Below are 20,166 nucleotides of genomic sequence, written 5' to 3' on the forward strand. Positions count from 1 at the left end.
AAGTTACTAACATAGACATAAAATAAATAAATATTATATATACAATATATTTAATACATAATAAAACAAACACATAAATAAATAAATAAATTAATTAATTAAATAAATAAATTATTAAACTATTCAAACAAAATAACTCTAAAATTAAAATTTAAAAAGTGAGTTACTAACACACCTATAAAATAAACAATAAATATTATAAATATACAAATATATAATAAAACAAACAAATAAAATAATAAAAACTTTTGTTTTTTAAGTCTATAAAACATAAACATTCACCATCAAGGTTTTCAATGCAAATTAAATTACAAGAGAATTCCAAGAAAAGAACTACTAAAACTTTAACTAAAAAAAGACTTTCAATGAAAGTATATATATTATATATACTTTCATTGTAAGTCTTTGTAAAAGATTCATCATCAAGGTTTCCCAAGCATAACTTTCCAAACTGACAAGTGTATTTTTCAAAGTAGATCATCTTTTCTGAAGCGAAATGCAAGATCATTAATTTTATGCACTGAGAAACTGAAACAAGGGGACATAAAACATTGGGCCATGTATATACTAATGTAACTGATGCCTACAAAGTCAAAGATGCCTGATCCCTCCCCCACCTGGGTCAGTCTGACCATCTCTCTTTGTTCCTGCTCCCCAAGTATGCCCCGGTCATCAAACGCACATGACTCCACTCTTCAGCATCAATTCCAGCACACAGACTGGAGTGAGTTTGCTGCCCAGCCCACCACAAACTCTCAGATAGACATTGACACTTACACGAACTCTGTCCTGGAGCACATCAACAGGTGTGTGGGCAGAGTGACTACACACAAAAAAATTACATTTTTCCCCAATCAGAAGCCCTGGATGTTTACTCCACTCTGTGTAAGGTGAATGCATGGAAGGCAGCTGGCCCTGATGGAATACCTGGTCGTGTGCTTAAAGCCTGTGCGGAGCAGCTGGCTGAGGTCTTCACGGACATTTTCAATCTGTCCCTGGCCCAGGCAACTGTCCCCACTAGTTTCACAACCTCCACCATTGTGCCAGTACCAAAGCACTCCACTGCCTCGGCCCTTAATGACTTCCGTCCTGTCGCACTCACCCCCATCATTGCCAAGTGCTTTGAGAGGCTGGTTGTATCCCATCTAAAATCCTGTCTCCCTGCTACACTAGACCCATACCAGTTTGCTTATCGCCGCAATAGGTCAACAGAGGACGCCATCTCTACGGCACTTCACTCTGCCCTCACCCACCTGGACAGTCAAAATACACACGTGAGAATGCTGTTCATTGATTTCAGTTCTGCATTTAATACTGTAATCCCCTCCAAGCTCAGCCAGCTTGGAATCAGCACATCCCTCTGCAACTGGACTCTGGATTTTCTGACTGACAGACCCCAGTCTGTTAAATTAGATAACCTCTCCTCCTCCATCATCACCCTGAACACCGGTGTGCCACAGGGCTGCGTACTGAGCCCTCTTCTGTACTCCTTATTCACCCATGACTGTGTTCCTGTTTATGGCTCCAACACCATAATCAAATTCGCAGATGACACCACGGTGGTAGGTCTGATCAAAGATGATGATGAGTCAGCCTACAGGGATGAGGTGCAGCGCCTGGCTGTGTGGTGTGCCACCAACAATCTGGAACTAAACAACCAGAAGACAAAGGAGATCATTGTGGACTTCAGGCGGACTAGGAGTCATGCACACACCCCCATCTACATCAATGGAGCTGTAATGCAGCGTGTGCCGAGTTTCAAGTTCCTTGGCATCCACATCTCTGATGACCTCACCTGGTCAAAAAGGCACAGCAGCGCCTTTACTTCTTACGGAGCCTTTAGAAAGTTCACTTGAGTCCCAGGATCCTTGTGGACTTCTACCGCTGTACCATTGAGAGCATACTTACAAACCGCATCTCAGTGTGGTACAGCAATTGCTCCGCATCAGACCGCAAAGCACTCCAGCGGGTGGTGAAAACTGCTCAACAGATCACCGGCACCCAGTTAACTACCACTGAGAACATTTATCGCAAGCGCTGCCTGGGCAGGGCAAGGAACATCATCAAGGATGCCTCACACCCTAATCATGGACTTTTTACCCTCCTTCCATCTGGCAGGCGCTACAGGAGTCTACACTCTCGCACTAGTAGGCTCAGGAAGAGCTTCTTCCCCGAGGCTGTGACCCTTCTGAACTCCACACCACCAATCTAACCTGCACCTGCTCTCTTACTGCATTGGTCACAGTATGTTACAAACATGTATTTGCACTATTCATATTTTGCACAGACTATGCAAACAGAAGTTCAAGCTATTACACTGTACGCTGTCTAACGTTGTTACTGTACAAAGCACAGTAAACTATGTCTAAACTAAACTATGATATTTTGCATAGACTATACATTGTTTAACAACAACACAACCAACTGTATTTATTACCACTGTTCTTACGTTGCTGCTGTTCATATTGTACATATAACCATACATTGCACTCCTTTTTATATTATGTACATAATCTGCTTAATATTGCATATAGCAACTCCACTGTACATACTGTAAGTTATAGCTTCACTTACTCTGCATTTAGCTGTTTATAAAACACTATGTTCTTGCACTTCTGGTTAGATGCAAACTGCATTTCATTAGCTCTGTGAGTGTACTCTGCATAATGACAATAAAGTTGAATCTAATCTAATTTCAATATTTGGCCAAACAATCTACAGATAAAAGCTTTTTCAGCACAAGGTGTTTCTGTACCTGGCTTTTGAATCGCTTGATCACGGCGGGCAGAATCACGTCCTCCTGTCCGGCCTCAGTTGTTTTAATGATGAAGTCCACATCGTGACCGAACTCCTTCCCCCTGCACGTTAAACACACACACACACACACACACACATTATACACTGAATGCATGCCCATCTGCATTAAACAGAATCAGACGCAGAGTGTCAGCGGATCGTATGATGAGACACACATAAGCGTGTGAGTAACCGTACGGGACGAACGGCTCGTTTAATGCCTTTGCCTTTTCCTATTACTCAAATAAGGCATTTGGCCTGCATCATTAAACTCTCTTCTGCCGGAGATGTCAGATGCTTATGAGTTTCACTGCTGTGTAGAGAGATTATGAAAATGAGTCTCCAAAACTCAAAGGCCTCGCATGCTCCAAATTCAGGTGGGAGGAAGGAGATATTCAGAGATATTTATGTAAAATATATATAACAGCTCGTGTGGAGTAAAAAATCCATCTTTCACAACAGTTCTGTGTTTAAAATACATCCAATGGCTGTTTAGTCAAATTTAAACTGTAAAAAAATTATACAAAACACAATTTATAAGCAAAAATGAAGAAAGTAACATACAAATATATCACACCGATGTGTTGTCCATCAGAAAAGAATGATTGAATTATTATTGAAAAAAGCAACCCCACAGTTCAACATTTCACCTGTAATATATAATTAAAAACAAAACCGACTCTATAATACATGTTCCTGGTCTTATTGTGAAAAAAAATATGTTTCTAAGTACATACTTTTTTAAATAAATGAATGAATACATAAATAAAAATATTCTAAATAAATCAATTTCTAAATGAATACATGAATACATGTTCTTTTTAATTTGTACCTTTTTTAAAATAAACATTTATATATCAATAAATTGAATTTTATGTACATTTCTAAATAAATGCATTTCTAAATATAACATACTGTACATACATTTCTAAACAAAGACAGAAATACATTTCTAAACAACTAAACTACATTATATAGCAAATAAAACTAAAAATACTCTAAATAAACAGAGCAGATAAATAAATAAATACATTTCTATTTTTAAAAATGAAATGTACACGTCTCTTAGTAAATACATTTTGAAATCAATAAATTGCTAAAGAAAATACTTTTCTAAATAAATAAATACATTTCTAAATAAGTTAATATTTTTCTAACCAAATAAATATCGACATTCTAAATAAATACACTCATGCAACCTCTGTAATCTTTAATCTTTGTAGTCTAATATCTCAATCATTCACCATCAAATCAATTCCTGATGGGTAAAACTGGTCTTTTGACTCAGAATACTATAGTTACTGAAATATAGCTTTGGTCTCGCTTATATATATATACATATATATACATGATGATGTATATTACATCTGACATATTTGAATGGATCAGATGGTGCCACATTCACGTCAAGGACCATCTGAAGTCATAAAAGCCGAACACTGTAAAGGTACACTTGAGCCGACACAAACAAGTGTGAGCAGCAGAACAGCGTGTGAATGCGAGATTGTCTGGTTTGAAAGGCAGGCGCTAGAAGAGAAAAACACAAGCGTAGGCACAGTTCGACGGATAAGATGCTCTCAAAACTCTGAACTTGCATTTCTCTTTTCTCCTGCTCGCAGATGTAGTGCCGAATAAACAGAACTTCATATAACCCAACGTCAGGCTGCTATTGAACGCTGCTTTTCGTACAAAACCGCAAAGTAAGAGAACAGTTATATTCATCCACTTTTTAAGAATTCATGCAGCTTGCGAATTATTTAGTGCAGGCGTTGTTTAGAAATGAGCTATTTACTGCCGGATCCAATATTGAGTTGAGAGAAAACTGCAGTGAACTCTGAGCCGCTTGTTTTTCATGAGTAGGCACAGATTTATGGCTTGACAAACTGCTTTCCTATAATACAAAACACCTGCGGCTCTGTTCCAATACCTCGTGAGCCTACGATACATGGGCTGCATCCATACATGAAACGACTAGATTGAGAAACTCTAATAAATACTTACAAAAAAATTTTTTTTTTTTTATTCAAAAAAAATTTTGTTTGTTTGTTTGTTTTTTTTAATAATAATAAATAAATACAATTCTTAATTAAAAAATACAATAAATACAATTCTAAATACATTTCTTATTAATACATTTCTAAGTTCATAAATAAATAAATAACATTTCTAAATAATCAAATTAATTAAAAAAATCTCTAAAGAAATGCATTCCTAAAACAAATAAAATAATACATTTCAAAATAAATAAATGGATGTCAATAAATACATTTCTAAATTAATTTCTTAATGAATACATTTCTAAATACATAACACTTCTAAATAAACAAATACATAAATAAAATCTCTAAACAAATACATTTCTCTGTTCCAAAACTTAGTGAGCAGCCTTGCTGTCTAATGCCTACATGAGCAGCATCCTAAACGAAATGACTGAATTGAGACACTCTTCAGTGCTTTTTACATTGTCACCAATTGGTTGTAAAATGTGTTTGATGTCTGCATGTTCCAAAGTTAATATAGTACTGTTAGTAGTATATAAACAGACTATTTTCATGCTCATAAATAAGTGTTATAAAAGTCCAAAGCATCTCTACACTGGAACATGAACACAAATGCTTAGAGCAATGTACGCTGGATTTCATGCATGGCTGAACATCTCAGCTGAAGTAAACTTCTAGAGACTCTTAGTGGAGCTGTTCATGTAAACGTGTGTGTTCATATCGCAGGAACTGGCTTCAATCTTCCAGGCAGAATACAGAAAAGGAAAGAGCCGTGAATGAACCCGAGCCGCGCTGCTGTACGCGATTGCAGAGGCAGTATGTCGCTGCTTTTTGATCCAGACTTCAGAAATCAGGCCTCAGAAGACACTACTAAACCTTCTTCAAACCAGCTATGCCGATGGAGCACACGCCGGCTCCGTTCCACCTCCTCTGATGGAGATCCGTCAGATGCAAAGCCAAAACATCACACGCTTAAGTTGAAATGTAAGAGAGAACAAATTAATCCTGGATCAGCCAGAAGCAGCGTTTGATCCTGCTGCTGCCTTCAAGTTCTCCTGAGTTTAGAAATAGTGATTATGATACGACCACGATTTTAACAGAAATAAAGTGTATGTGTTGGGTAATTATAGATTTCTTATTCTCTTTTTTTTCTACCCTTTTTCAACATATTTTTGGAAAACAAGTCATTATTATATTATATTATATTATATTATATTATATTATATTATATTATATTATATTATATTATATTATATTATATTATATTATATTATATTATATTATATTATATTATATTATATTATATTATATTATATTATATTATATTATATTATATTATATTATATTATATTATATTATATTATATTATATTATATTATATTATATTATATTATATTATATTATATTATATTATATTATATTATATTATATTATATTATATTATATTATATTATATTATATTATATTATATATTTTTAGTTTTTAGTTTAATCTCACTTTAGATTTTGGTAATTTTGTTATGTGCTTTTGTCTTTTTTTAGATTTAGGTGTTTTTAACATTTCTATTTAGAAATAAACTGCATGTGTTGGATAATTTTATATTTACTCTTTTGTCTTTTTTACCATATATTTGAAAAATAAGTCATTATTTTAGTATTATTCATATAATATTCTAGAATTATTATATTATATAAATATAATATTTTTTAGTTTTATATGAAACTATTTAATCATATTTTCATTTAGCTTTTATTTTATATCCTTAGTTTTCATTTTAAATGTAGGTTAGGATTTGCTCATTTTGTTATGTGCTTTTGTTCTTTTATTAGACTTTTTTCTATTTCTATTTAGCTTTCATTCATTTTTCTATTTCAGTTTTAGCTTTAGTAATTTTAGTACTTCAACCTAAACTTATTTATTTCAATTAGTCGTCAAGGGAACATTTCTAATTTTTGTTTACATGTTTCATATAATATTTATTTTTTATGTTTTCAAATTAACGAAAATGAGTTTTAATAGTTTTAGTTAACAATAAACGTGTTTATTGTTTGGAGAGGGAAAAAAAACAGAGGAAAAAAGTCACAATTAATTATTAAATTTAGAAACTGCAAACTTGCTAAACTTTAAACTTAAACATGTATTTTAAAAACTCCACTCCACGACAAATTCTTTGAATTTAACGATATTCAAAACAGAACAAGTATGAAAAATATACATTTAAAACAAACTTAAATTATTGTCAGACTCTGTTCCGTGTTTTGTGGTTGTTTTCCTCATGTGCCTTCCTTTCCCATGTTTAATTTGTCCCAGGTGTTTCCCTTGATGTTTCATTGCTCCCAGGTGTGTCTCGTCATCCCCTCCTCCTGTGTGTATAAATAGTGTTCCCTGTGTGTGCTCCAGGATCCGGTAATGTTTGTGTCTACAGTGCTATGTGTGATTCCCCGTGAAGATGAATAAATTCCTTGGTTTCTATACTCTTGGTCTCCTCGTTCCTTGCTCCGTGTTCCCGCACCGTAGCAGATTGTGACAATTATAGTTGCAGTTGTTATAAATCAAAAGACACCATTTTTTTACAGTACAAATACAAATGTGCACTTTGCGCATGTTTTGCATGCTTGACATTAAATGCATTAGTCGCTTTGAAATATAAATCTCACGTTTCGGATTATTAAAAACTGTGACTTAGCCTATACTCCAGAGAATACTTACAAACAAACAATGGATGCTGCACTAGTGCAATTTCATCATTAGCATGCTGTCAGAAAGAATAAGAGGATATATAATCTGTCATAAACCAGCTAAATAAGCAGTTTTGGTTCAGCTCTATCAAAATTCTTCATCAAACTCAACTGTATCATCAACATTCACAATCACACTTCATGATCGATACCAAATTAGCATCCACTAATACCATCATTATATTGGCGCTCATGTGAGCTTGTCACGTAAATACAATCATTCCGACGTGTCTTGAAGGCAGCATTAGTCTTCCACGCTATAGCTAATGGCAACAGAGTGAAACCGAGTGAAAAGAAAAGGTCTCGCGGGTCATTTTAGAGGAGCTTATTGAGTGGGCGAGCGATGTGACAGTGTTCATTTAGAACTCAACAAGCCTTGCTAATGTGCTAAAGTTCAGCGCTGGTGTGTGGGAGTTCAGCTTATCACAGAGCTGCATTAGCAGTCACTTCCAAACACAAAAGCACGCATATAAACCCACTGCTATACAAACAATATTAGCTTTAAAAGGCATGCTAATGCTGCAGTTCAGACTGTTAGGACACAATGACGCACGCTGAAGTGCAGAAGGTCGCATTATATTTCAGTAATTTTAATTTTAATGGCTAAATGTCTTTGCATGTAAGCATGTGTTTGCATTTGCATTCCAAAAATAAACATTTAATTTTACTCACTGTATTGTAATTCAAACCTGAATGAGATGTTTATGCAGCAGAAACATAGCAAAAAGTCATTTTCTATTAGGAAGTGAATTTTAGACATTATTTACTGAAAACTGTCCATTATGCAATAACTTTCAAATCTAATTTGCCCATGCATACATTAAACCGTTCTGCCAGGTTTGACATCATATTGATTTATGGAATAAACTGCATAGCAACGCAATAGCAATCTACCAGAACACCCCAGCAACCGCATAGCAACGCCGTAGCAATCTACCAGAACACCCCAGCAACCGCATAGCAACACCATAGCAGTCTCCCACAACACCCCAGCAACTGCATAGCAACACTATAATACCCCACAACACCCCAGCAACTGCATAGCAACACCATAGCAATCTACAGAACACCCCAGCAACCAGAAACCGCATAGCAACACCATAGCAATCTCCCACAACACCCCAGCAACCGCATAGCAACATCATAGCAATCTACCAGAACACCCTGGCAACCACATAGCAACACCACAGCAATCTATCAGAACACCCCAGCAACCGCATAGCAACACCACAGCAAACTACCAGAACACCCCAGCAACCGCATAGCAACACCATAGCAATCTCCCACAACACCCCAGCAAGCACATTGCAACACTATAATGTCCCACAACACCCCAGTAACCACATAGCAACACCATAGCAATCTACCAGAACACCCTGGCAACCACATAACAACACTATAATGTCCCACAACACCCCAGCAACAGCATAGCAACACTATAATGTCCTGCAACACCCCAGCAAAAGCATAGCAACGCCATAGCAATCTACCACAACACCCCAGCAACCGCACAACAACACCATAGCAATCTCCCACAACACCCCAGCAACTGCATAGCAACAACATAGTATTTTCCCACAAGACCCCAGCAACCGCACAGCAACACCATAGCAATCTCCCACAACACCCCAGCAACTGCATAGCAACAACATAGTATTTTCCCACAAGACCCCAGCAACCGCACAGCAACACCATAGCAATCTCCCACAACAGCCCGGCAACTGCATAGCAACAATATAGTATTTTCCAACAACACCCCGGCAACCGCACAGCAACACCATAGCAATCTCCCACAATACCCCAGCAATTGCATAGCAACACCATAGCAATCTCCCACGACACCCCGGCAACCGCATAGCAAGGCCATAACAATCTCCCACAACACCCCAGCAACTGCATAGCAACACCATAGCAATTTCCCACAACACCCCAGCAACGACATAGCAACAAAATAGCAATGTGTATTAGAAACAGAGCTAATTTTACACATTATCTATTGAATATGTTCCACTATTCAGCAGCTCTAGAATCAAACACAGTTCTGGCAGGTTTAATGTCAAACTGATTTTGCGTGTCTGGTGTCCATTTGCACCTGAACATTTTCTGAACAGCATGATACTTTCATGATGCTTTGTTGTCATTTTTGGAGCCTGACATGCCTATTTTATTAAATTTTTAAGTAAAAAAACCACGTGAACTTCTTGTGTTCCGCAAAAGAAAGAAAGTCCCATTGGTACAGCATGAAAGCGAGTAAATGATGACAGAAAGTTTATTTTTGGATGAACTCGTTTAATACGGGTAACTGTATAATATAATTGCTAATACACACTGTAAGTCTTTCAGAAAGTGCAAACCCATACGGCTGAACTGGTGCTGCACACCCATAAAGAGCTCCTGAAAATCACTCTGGAATTATTAGATATTACATGACAGCTATTTATTTGCTGTCATAGTGAAATACGCTGGTGTTAGGGACGGCATTCTGCTTCTCAGACATCACACATCTTTAGAAGAGCTTAAATGCTGAAATGTTAAATTAAACCCCTCTGACTTCTGTCACTTTTACAGGCTAAAAGTACGGAGTTGAGAGAGAGAAGATGAGACTGCAAGAAGAAGAGTGACGCATGAGTCTTCATCAAACACACAGAGGAATAACAGCTCTTACTAAACTCATTCATGAAATCAGTGATTAGAAGTGTTTGCCAAGCCAACCACTCCTATTACTATTAATGGTCATATTAAAAAACAACAACAAACAATTAGACTTTTCACTTGACACATTACTTACAAAATCACTTAAAATAAATCACTTAAAATATTAATAACTACATAACCATAATCTATCAATCACACAGCAACACTAAAGTAAAACCCCTAAAACATGCTAGCAACTGCATAGCAACACCATAGTAATCTCCTACAACACCATACAGTACTAACTGCATAGGAATATCACAGTAATCTCCTACAGCATGCTAGCAACTGCATAGCAACACCATAGTAACCCCTACAACACTCTAGCAACTGTATAGCAACACCATAATAATCTCCTACAACACCATACAGTACTAACTGCATAGGAATGTCACAGTAATCTCATACAGCATGCTAGCAACTGCATAGCAACACCATAGTAACCCCTACAACACTCTAGCAACTGTATAGCAACACCATAATAATCTCCTACAACACCATACAGTACTAACTGCATAGGAATGTCACAGTAATCTCATACAGCATGCTAGCAACTGCATAGCAACACCATAGTAACCCCTACAACACTCTAGCAACTGTATAGCAACACCATAATAATCTCCTACAACACCATACAGTACTAACTGCATAGGAATGTCACAGTAATCTCATACAGCATGCTAGCAACTGCATAGCAACACCATAGTAACCCCTACAACACTCTAGCAACTGTATAGCAACACCATAATAATCTCCTACAACACCATACAGTACTAACTGCATAGGAATGTCACAGTAATCTCATACAGCATGCTAGCAACTGCATAGCAACACCATAGTAACCCCTACAACACTCTAGCAACTGTATAGCAACACCATAATAATCTCCTACAACACCATACAGTACTAACTGCATAGGAATGTCACAGTAATCTCATACAGCATGCTAGCAACTGCATAGCAACACCATAGTAACCCCTACAACACTCTAGCAACTGTATAGCAACACCATAATAATCTCCTACAACACCATACAGTACTAACTGCATAGGAATGTCACAGTAATCTCATACAGCATGCTAGCAACTGCATAGCAACACCATAGTAACCCCTACAACACTCTAGCAACTGTATAGCAACACCATAATAATCTCCTACAACACCATACAGTACTAACTGCATAGGAATGTCACAGTAATCTCATACAGCATGCTAGCAACTGCATAGCAACACCATAGTAACCCCTACAACACTCTAGCAACTGTATAGCAACACCATAATAATCTCCTACAACACCATACAGTACTAACTGCATAGGAATGTCACAGTAATCTCATACAGCATGCTAGCAACTGCATAGCAACACCATAGTAACCCCTACAACACTCTAGCAACTGTATAGCAACACCATAATAATCTCCTACAACACCATACAGTACTAACTGCATAGGAATGTCACAGTAATCTCATACAGCATGCTAGCAACTGCATAGCAACACCATAGTAACCCCTACAACACTCTAGCAACTGTATAGCAACACCATAATAATCTCCTACAACACCATACAGTACTAACTGCATAGGAATGTCACAGTAATCTCATACAGCATGCTAGCAACTGCATAGCAACACCATAGTAACCCCTACAACACTCTAGCAACTGTATAGCAACACCATAATAATCTCCTACAACACCATACAGTACTAACTGCATAGGAATGTCACAGTAATCTCATACAGCATGCTAGCAACTGCATAGCAACACCATAGTAACCCCTACAACACTCTAGCAACTGTATAGCAACACCATAATAATCTCCTACAACACCATACAGTACTAACTGCATAGGAATGTCACAGTAATCTCATACAGCATGCTAGCAACTGCATAGCAACACCATAGTAACCCCTACAACACTCTAGCAACTGTATAGCAACACCATAATAATCTCCTACAACACCATACAGTACTAACTGCATAGGAATGTCACAGTAATCTCATACAGCATGCTAGCAACTGCATAGCAACACCATAGTAACCCCTACAACACTCTAGCAACTGTATAGCAACACCATAATAATCTCCTACAACACCATACAGTACTAACTGCATAGGAATGTCACAGTAATCTCATACAGCATGCTAGCAACTGCATAGCAACACCATAGTAACCCCTACAACACTCTAGCAACTGTATAGCAACACCATAATAATCTCCTACAACACCATACAGTACTAACTGCATAGGAATGTCACAGTAATCTCATACAGCATGCTAGCAACTGCATAGCAACACCATAGTAACCCCTACAACACTCTAGCAACTGCAGAGAAACACCAGAGTAACCACCTACAACACTCTAGCAACTGCATAGCAACACCAGAGTAACCCATTCAAATCTCTAGCAACTGCACATACAGTACTAACTGCATAGGAATATCACAGTAATCTCCTACAGCATGCTAGCAACTGCATAGCAACACCATAGTAACCCCTACAACACTCTAGCAACTGTATAGCAACACCATAATAATCTCCTACAACACCATACAGTACTAACTGCATAGGAATGTCACAGTAATCTCATACAGCATGCTAGCAACTGCATAGCAACACCATAGTAACCCCTACAACACTCTAGCAACTGCAGAGAAACACCAGAGTAACCACCTACAACACTCTAGCAACTGCATAGCAACACCAGAGTAACCCATTCAAATCTCTAGAAACTGCATAGCAACACCAGAGTAACCCATTCAACACTCTAGAAACTGCACAGCAACACCAGAGTAAACCATTCAACACTCTAGAAACTGCAGAGAAACACGAGAGTAACCACCTACAACACCATACAGTACTAACTGCATAGGAACACCACAGTAATCTCCTACAACATGCTAGCAACTGCATAACAACACCAGAGTAACTCATACAACACTCTAGCAACTGCAGAGAAACACCAGAGTAACCACCTGCAACACTCTAGCAACTGCATAGCAACACCAGAGTAACCCATTCAACACTCTAGCAACTGCATAGCAACACCAGAGTAACCCATTCAACACTCTAGAAACTGCATAGCAACACCAGAGTAACCCATTCAACACTCTAGAAACTGCATAGCAACACCAGAGCAACCCAATCCAACACTCTAGCAACTGCATAGCAACACCAGAGTAACCCATTCAACACTCTAGAAACTGCATAGCAACACCAGAGTAACCCATTCAACACTCTAGAAACTGCATAGCAACACCAGAGCAACCCAATCCAACACTCTAGCAACTGCATAGCAACACCAGAGTAACCCATTCAACACTCTAGAAACTGCATAGCAACACCAGAGTAACCCATTCAACACTCTAGAAACTGCATAGCAACACCAGAGCAACCCAATCCAACACTCTAGCAACTGCATAGCAACACCAGAGTAACCCATTCAACACTCTAGAAACTGCATAGCAACACCAGAGTAACCCATTCAACACTCTAGAAACTGCATAGCAACACCAGAGCAACCCAATCCAACACTCTAGCAACTGCATAGCAACACCAGAGTAACCCATTCAAATCTCTAGAAACTGCATAGCAACACCAGAGTAACCCATTCAACACTCTAGAAACTGCATAGCAACACCAGAGCAACCCAATCCAACACTCTAGCAACTGCATAGCAACACCAGAGTAACCCATTCAAATCTCTAGAAACTGCATAGCAACACCAGAGTAACCCATTCAACACTCTAGAAACTGCATAGCAACACCAGAGCAACCCAATCCAACACTCTAGCAACTGCATAGCAACACCAGAGTAACCCATTCAAATCTCTAGAAACTGCATAGCAACACCAGAGTAACCCATTCAACACTCTAGAAACTGCATAGCAACACCAGAGCAACCCAATCCAACACTCTAGCAACTGCATAGCAACACCAGAGTAACCCATTCAAATCTCTAGAAACTGCATAGCAACACCAGAGTAACCCATTCAACACTCTAGAAACTGCATAGCAACACCAGAGTAACCCAATCCAACACTCTAGCAACTGCATAGCAACACCAGAGTAACCCATTCAAATCTCTAGAAACTGCATAGCAACACCAGAGTAACCCATTCAACACTCTAGCAACTGCATAGCAACACCAGAGTAACCCATTCAAATCTCTAGAAACTGCATAGCAACACCAGAGTAACCCATTCAACACTCTAGCAACTGCATAGCAACACCAGAGTAACCCATTCAAATCTCTAGAAACTGCATAGCAACACCAGAGTAACCCATTCAACACTCTAGAAACTGCACAGCAACACCAGAGTAAACCATTCAACACTCTAGAAACTGCAGAGAAACACGAGAGTAACCACCTACAACACCATACAGTACTAACTGCATAGGAACACCACAGTAATCTCCTACAACATGCTAGCAACTGCATAACAACACCAGAGTAACTCATACAACACTCTAGCAACTGCAGAGAAACACCAGAGTAACCACCTACAACACTCTAGCAACTGCATAGCAACACCAGAGTAACCCATACAACACTCTAGAAACTGCAGAGAAACACCAGAGTAACCACCTGCAACACTCTAGCAACTGCATAGCAACACCAGAGTAACCCATTCAACACTCTAGCAACTGCATAGCAACACCAGAGTAACCCATTCAACACTCTAGCAACTGCATAGCAACACCAGAGTAACCCATTCAAATCTCTAGAAACTGCATAGCAACACCAGAGTAACCCATTCAACACTCTAGAAACTGCACAGCAACACCAGAGTAAACCATTCAACACTCTAGAAACTGCAGAGAAACACGAGAGTAACCACCTACAACACCATACAGTACTAACTGCATAGGAACACCACAGTAATCTCCTACAACATGCTAGCAACTGCATAGCAAAACCAGAGTAACCCATACAACACTCTAAAAACTGCATAGCAACACCAGAGTAACCCATACAACACTCTAGCAACTGCATAGCAACACCAGAGTAAAGGCCATTGATCTCTAGAAATAGACTCCATGGCCACGTACACACTGCAGCTAAATTCTGTTGTCAGTTCACCTTTTACTCCTTAATCGCGTTCTGTACACACATAATTCACTAAAATACGGGAGTGACAACCGCATTAACTCCCACAAAATACAGGTAGTGACAACCACATTTACAGAAATTCTATGCAGTGTGTACGGAACCGAACTGAACAACTAGTTGTTAATGATGTCACGAGAAGCACGCCAATGTGTGTCACGTCAGGTGTCAAGTGTTTACCTCAGATCTGACAGGATCGCGGAGAGAGGTGTATTGTGGACCGACCATTCGCGGTCAAGAGAGTGTAGGCTGTTCAATAACAACAGTTTAAAGAACAAAACTAGATTACGATGCCTCTCCCGATGGCGATTTAATAAAGTTTTGCAGATTTTCGCATGTCTTTGCAGTCTAATGTTTGTTTTGTCAACAGCAGCTAACACAAAACTAGCTAATCTGCGGGCCTCCATTCTCTCTGAGACGCCACAACATTGCTATGGTTACCTCGCTGAGTTTCGGGAGTGAGTCGTGTTCTGTACACACATGGAACGATAATTTATGGGACTCACTCCCGCATTTAAATGCGGTTGTCACTCCTGAAACTTGCAGTGTGTACGTGGCCTAAATTTATGTTAGCATGAAGCTGCAGTTTCACAATACATGAATTACACTTACGAGTAACAGTAAAATGCTGAAAATACATTTTTCTTGCGCTTGAAACGCGATTTACACCTTTACAAAGCTTCTCTTGCGCATGCAAACTTAATTTACGCTTACAGTCTTATGTACACTTCCACAACTCTTATCCAGCGTATGCAAATCTTTTTGACGTCATTCTACCTTCATAAAAACATCAAACAAGAACAAGCACAAAAAACACAAAAACACCAAACTGCTTTGTTTTATAACACCAAAAAAAATCATATATCTCATATCCGCAGCAGACCACTTTATGAGCTAAGACCAAACAACATGCATAATAGTGCTTGTAAATATGAGGACATGGCAACACTGCAAGACAGCGCTCTCTAAAGCAGCCTCCCAAGCATAAACAAAATGCGGCACGTCTATCAGCAGTAGTTTAGTTAAAATCGATGGATATAAAGAGTCTTTAGCCAAAAAATGGCAGATACCAAACGGCTAAATTCTTCTTCACTCCTGCAAGATGGCAAAATGTTGCTATAGTTGCAAATGCGGGAGTGACTGCTGTTCTGTACACACATGGAACGATAATTTACGGGACTCACTCCCGCATTTAAATAGGGTTGTCACTCCTGAAACTTATAGTGTGTACCCGGCACATTTAGTACTGTTTTGCGATTTTTTTTTCCGCAACGGATTAATTAATACGCATCGGACTCAGTGTGCAAGGTTTCTGTGCGAGACAAATTTTTAGAATGACGAATAGGAAAAAAACGCAGACGAAAATTTCGGACTCAGTGTACATGGACCTTAACCTCCTACAACACTAGCAACTGCATACACTCTAAAAATGCTGGGTTATTTTTTTAACCCAAATGTTGTGTTCAGCCTGTTGGGTCATTTTATTGGGTTGTTTTTCATATTTGCAATGCAACATAAGGACGAGATTGTCAGCAGTGGTTGTTTCGCGCTGGAAAAGCCTTTTGCCTTGCATAACATAAATTGATTTTATTCGTTATAATACTGAGTTAAATTTAATTTGATGTTAAAATATGTTCTCTAACCTCAGTACTGTTTGTTTATGGGCAGGTTTTGGAGTCAGTCATCATGGCATCTTTCAGCTACGAGTGAAACGCAAGGCGGCGGTCTTAAGTTCGCAGTTTCCACACGAACAGCAGCCCTTCACCGGATCAGATTTCGGCGACACATCGGCGCGAGAATTAGCAATATTTCTGTAAAAAGTGATTACAGAGAACGGTTGAATACACAAATTAAAATGCTACTTTTAAATGTTACATTTTTTATTTCTAAAATGCTTGTTAAACGAGTTTAAATGTATGTAATATTGTAAACTATGCTGTATTTATCCAAATAAATTCAATTTGTCTTGTATTTTGTCCATGGGTGTTCTTGCTTAGTAATAAATGTTCATCTTTGTTTATTGCTGTTGCCTCTAATAATTCTGTGTGATTTTTTTTTTCAGCCCATTTTAAGCCAGCAATATATTAATTTTTAAACAATAGTTGACCTAAATAAAACAACCCAGCATGGTGGGTAAAAACATTTAACCCAGCCAGCTGGGTCAAAATAACCCAGCATGTGTTCTGTCCAGTATTTACCCAGCGCCGGGTTGCCAAATAACCCAAGTTGGGTTGTTTTTAACCCAGCATTTTTTAGAGTGTAGCAACACCAGAGTAACCCATACAACACTCTAACAACTGCATAGCAACACTCTAGAAACCGCATAGCAGCACCATAATAATCTCCCATAACACCTTAGTAACACCACAGTAACATCCCATAATGATGGTGGTGACTCAGCAAGGGCAAACACGCCTCACAATTTCTTTTCCCAGATTTCAGAGTTTGGTACAAATTCAGTTTCAATCCAATATTGCAATATCATTTCTGGTCATATTTCACAGAGTCTAGATTAGTTGTAATATCTGCTGTGAGCCGCTCAGGACAGTGCAGTGATTTCTGTGGGTCATTGATCAGAGAGGCGTCACACCTCAGTTAGCCGCGTTCCTTTTCATTTCTAATGAGCTGTGCTGAAACGCACCGCCGCTTTAAGCACATCTTTTTTTCTGGTGAGAATCCTCTGTCTGCGTTTCGCTACGCTGGCACAATTCAGCCGGCTGCACACGCAAAAACCATCAGCATAAATTCACTTTACCTCCAATCAGCTCAAATTCAAATTTGCTAATGTGGGACAAACGTTCTGTCCTGCTACGGCGGAGCGGCTATGAGTCCTGCTTTTATTTCACTTACAAACGTCAGTCAAACACAAGCGCTGACTTCAGTCTGTCTCATTAATCTCCCACTCGTCTCATTTGAGCTCAAACAGGTTCTCGAAATAACTGATTAATGGCCTTTTCAAAAGCATAAGAAAGATTATTATATATTATTAAGCATAAGCAAACAATCTCCTGCCAACCATCTCCATATGTTCTGGAGTTGCCCTCGGCTGACAGACGTTTGGTCCAATGTATTTGATCCACTTAATAATGCTCTTAACATAGGCTTAGACCCTAACCCCTTGACAGGTCTTTTTGGCATTTCCTCGAGACCTGATTTGACTCTCATCCCGCCAGGTTCGTTTTAGCTAGACCAGCTATTCTCCTCAAATGGAAACATGTCATCCCTCCATCACATGATATGTGGATCCGAGAAATCTTTTGCTGTATAAAACTTGAGAAGTTAAGATTTTTGCTTTTAGGATCTCGCAAAAATTTTCATAAGACCTGGAAACCTTTTTTAGATCACGTCAAAGGCATAGTCTGTTCTCCTGATACCAGCGCTAATACACATTAATTAACTAATATTGGAAAGAGGGAAGATTGATTCTTGAGAGAGGAATGTTCATTTATTTTTATGCATTTGATTATCTTTATTTGTTTATTTAATATATTATTTAGTTCCTTTTTTATTTTATTTATTTATTTTCATTTTTTTTTTCTCTTGGCTTTATATTCAAATGTCTTTTGGGTGGGAGGGTTTTGAGTGGGTTTATATTGAGACGATCTGTAATTTCTTATTTTTCACTGAATACATTATGTATGGTCTTGTTAAAATATAATTTTTTTTTTAAATTCCCAAAAAAACCTAAACAGTCTCAATTATCAAGCCGTTTTGATTTTCTGAGCAGTATGATGTCATACTGCTCAGGCCCCGCCCACGACCAATGACGGACTGTCCTGTATTAGCATATCTCCGCCTTCAGCCAGTTGTAAGCTGTCTGCCATTTTCTCCATGCTTGAGAAGCTGTAGCTCGTAAGCAATGCAGGTGTTTTGTAGTTGGATGTAAAACGTATGAACATAAGGCCAGTTTCACACCGCAAGCTGAGTGGCATTTAAGCAGCCCTGTTTTTTTTGTTTTTTGTTTTTGCGTGCACCAAAATGGGTCACTCAGTATGATGTCATACTGCTCAGAAAAGTTAAAAAGGGTGTTGTGTCACATAACTATTAAGGAATTTTAACCAAAGTATTTTGCAGACATTTCATGAAGACCCTAGAGCATCATACTTACAACTTGTGGAAAATGGGCATCCGATGTTCCCTTTAAAGGTTGAAAATCCAATTTAAATATATATATATATAATGTTTTCCATCAGTATTTGTGTCTTCTTTTCAGTGCAAATTTCAAGATTCTTAAATCAAGATACATTTGCTTGAGAAGCCAAATAACTTGATATTAAGTCTTGTTTTAAAAGAAAATTATCAGACAGATCAATTATGTTGAAACATATTTGTTTTTGTTTTAGGCATAATCTTTAACGATGTTTCGATATATTTTTGCTTGTTTCTTTGTTTTATTTATTTAATCATTCATTCATTCAGTCAATCAATCAATACATTTATTTATTTATTTATGTATTTATATATTTATGTATTTATTTAGTTTTAGTTTTAGTTTTTTATTTTATTATATTTTTATTATTTATCTTTTTTGTTTGTTTGTTTGTTTGTTTGCAGTGCATACAACATTTTAATACCTTGAATTTAAGTCTTTCATTTGTGGAAACACCCAAAACAACTGTTTTAAAAATCATATTTTTGTTTGTTTGTTTGTTTTTTTGTTTTGATTTTTGTTTGTTTTTATTTCATTAGACCAGGGTTTCCCAAACTAAACATTGTGAGTTGATGAAAAAGTAATAATCCAGATATTAGTGTAGTTTCTGGGGAAAAAAAATATTAATGATATATATGTGTGTGTGTGTGTGTGTGTGTGTGTGTGTGTGTGTGTGTGT

General features: G+C 37.9%; 1 protein-coding gene across 1 annotated transcript in view; it reads right to left on the minus strand.

Moving 5' to 3' along the window:
* The window catches only part of dntt (deoxynucleotidyltransferase, terminal), a 94,648-nt gene that overhangs the window by 20,985 nt on the left and 53,497 nt on the right, over nt 1–20,166 (minus strand). The window contains exon 8 of the mRNA XM_016487324.1: nt 2,756–2,858. Coding sequence (XP_016342810.1) covers nt 2,756–2,858 — 103 coding nt within the window. The remainder of the gene's footprint in view (nt 1–2,755; nt 2,859–20,166) is intronic.

The sequence above is a fragment of the Sinocyclocheilus anshuiensis genome, unplaced genomic scaffold, assembly GCF_001515605.1.
Source record: "Sinocyclocheilus anshuiensis isolate Anshui unplaced genomic scaffold, SAMN03320099.WGS_v1.1 scaffold709, whole genome shotgun sequence".
NCBI classification, from domain to species: Eukaryota; Metazoa; Chordata; class Actinopteri; order Cypriniformes; family Cyprinidae; genus Sinocyclocheilus; species Sinocyclocheilus anshuiensis.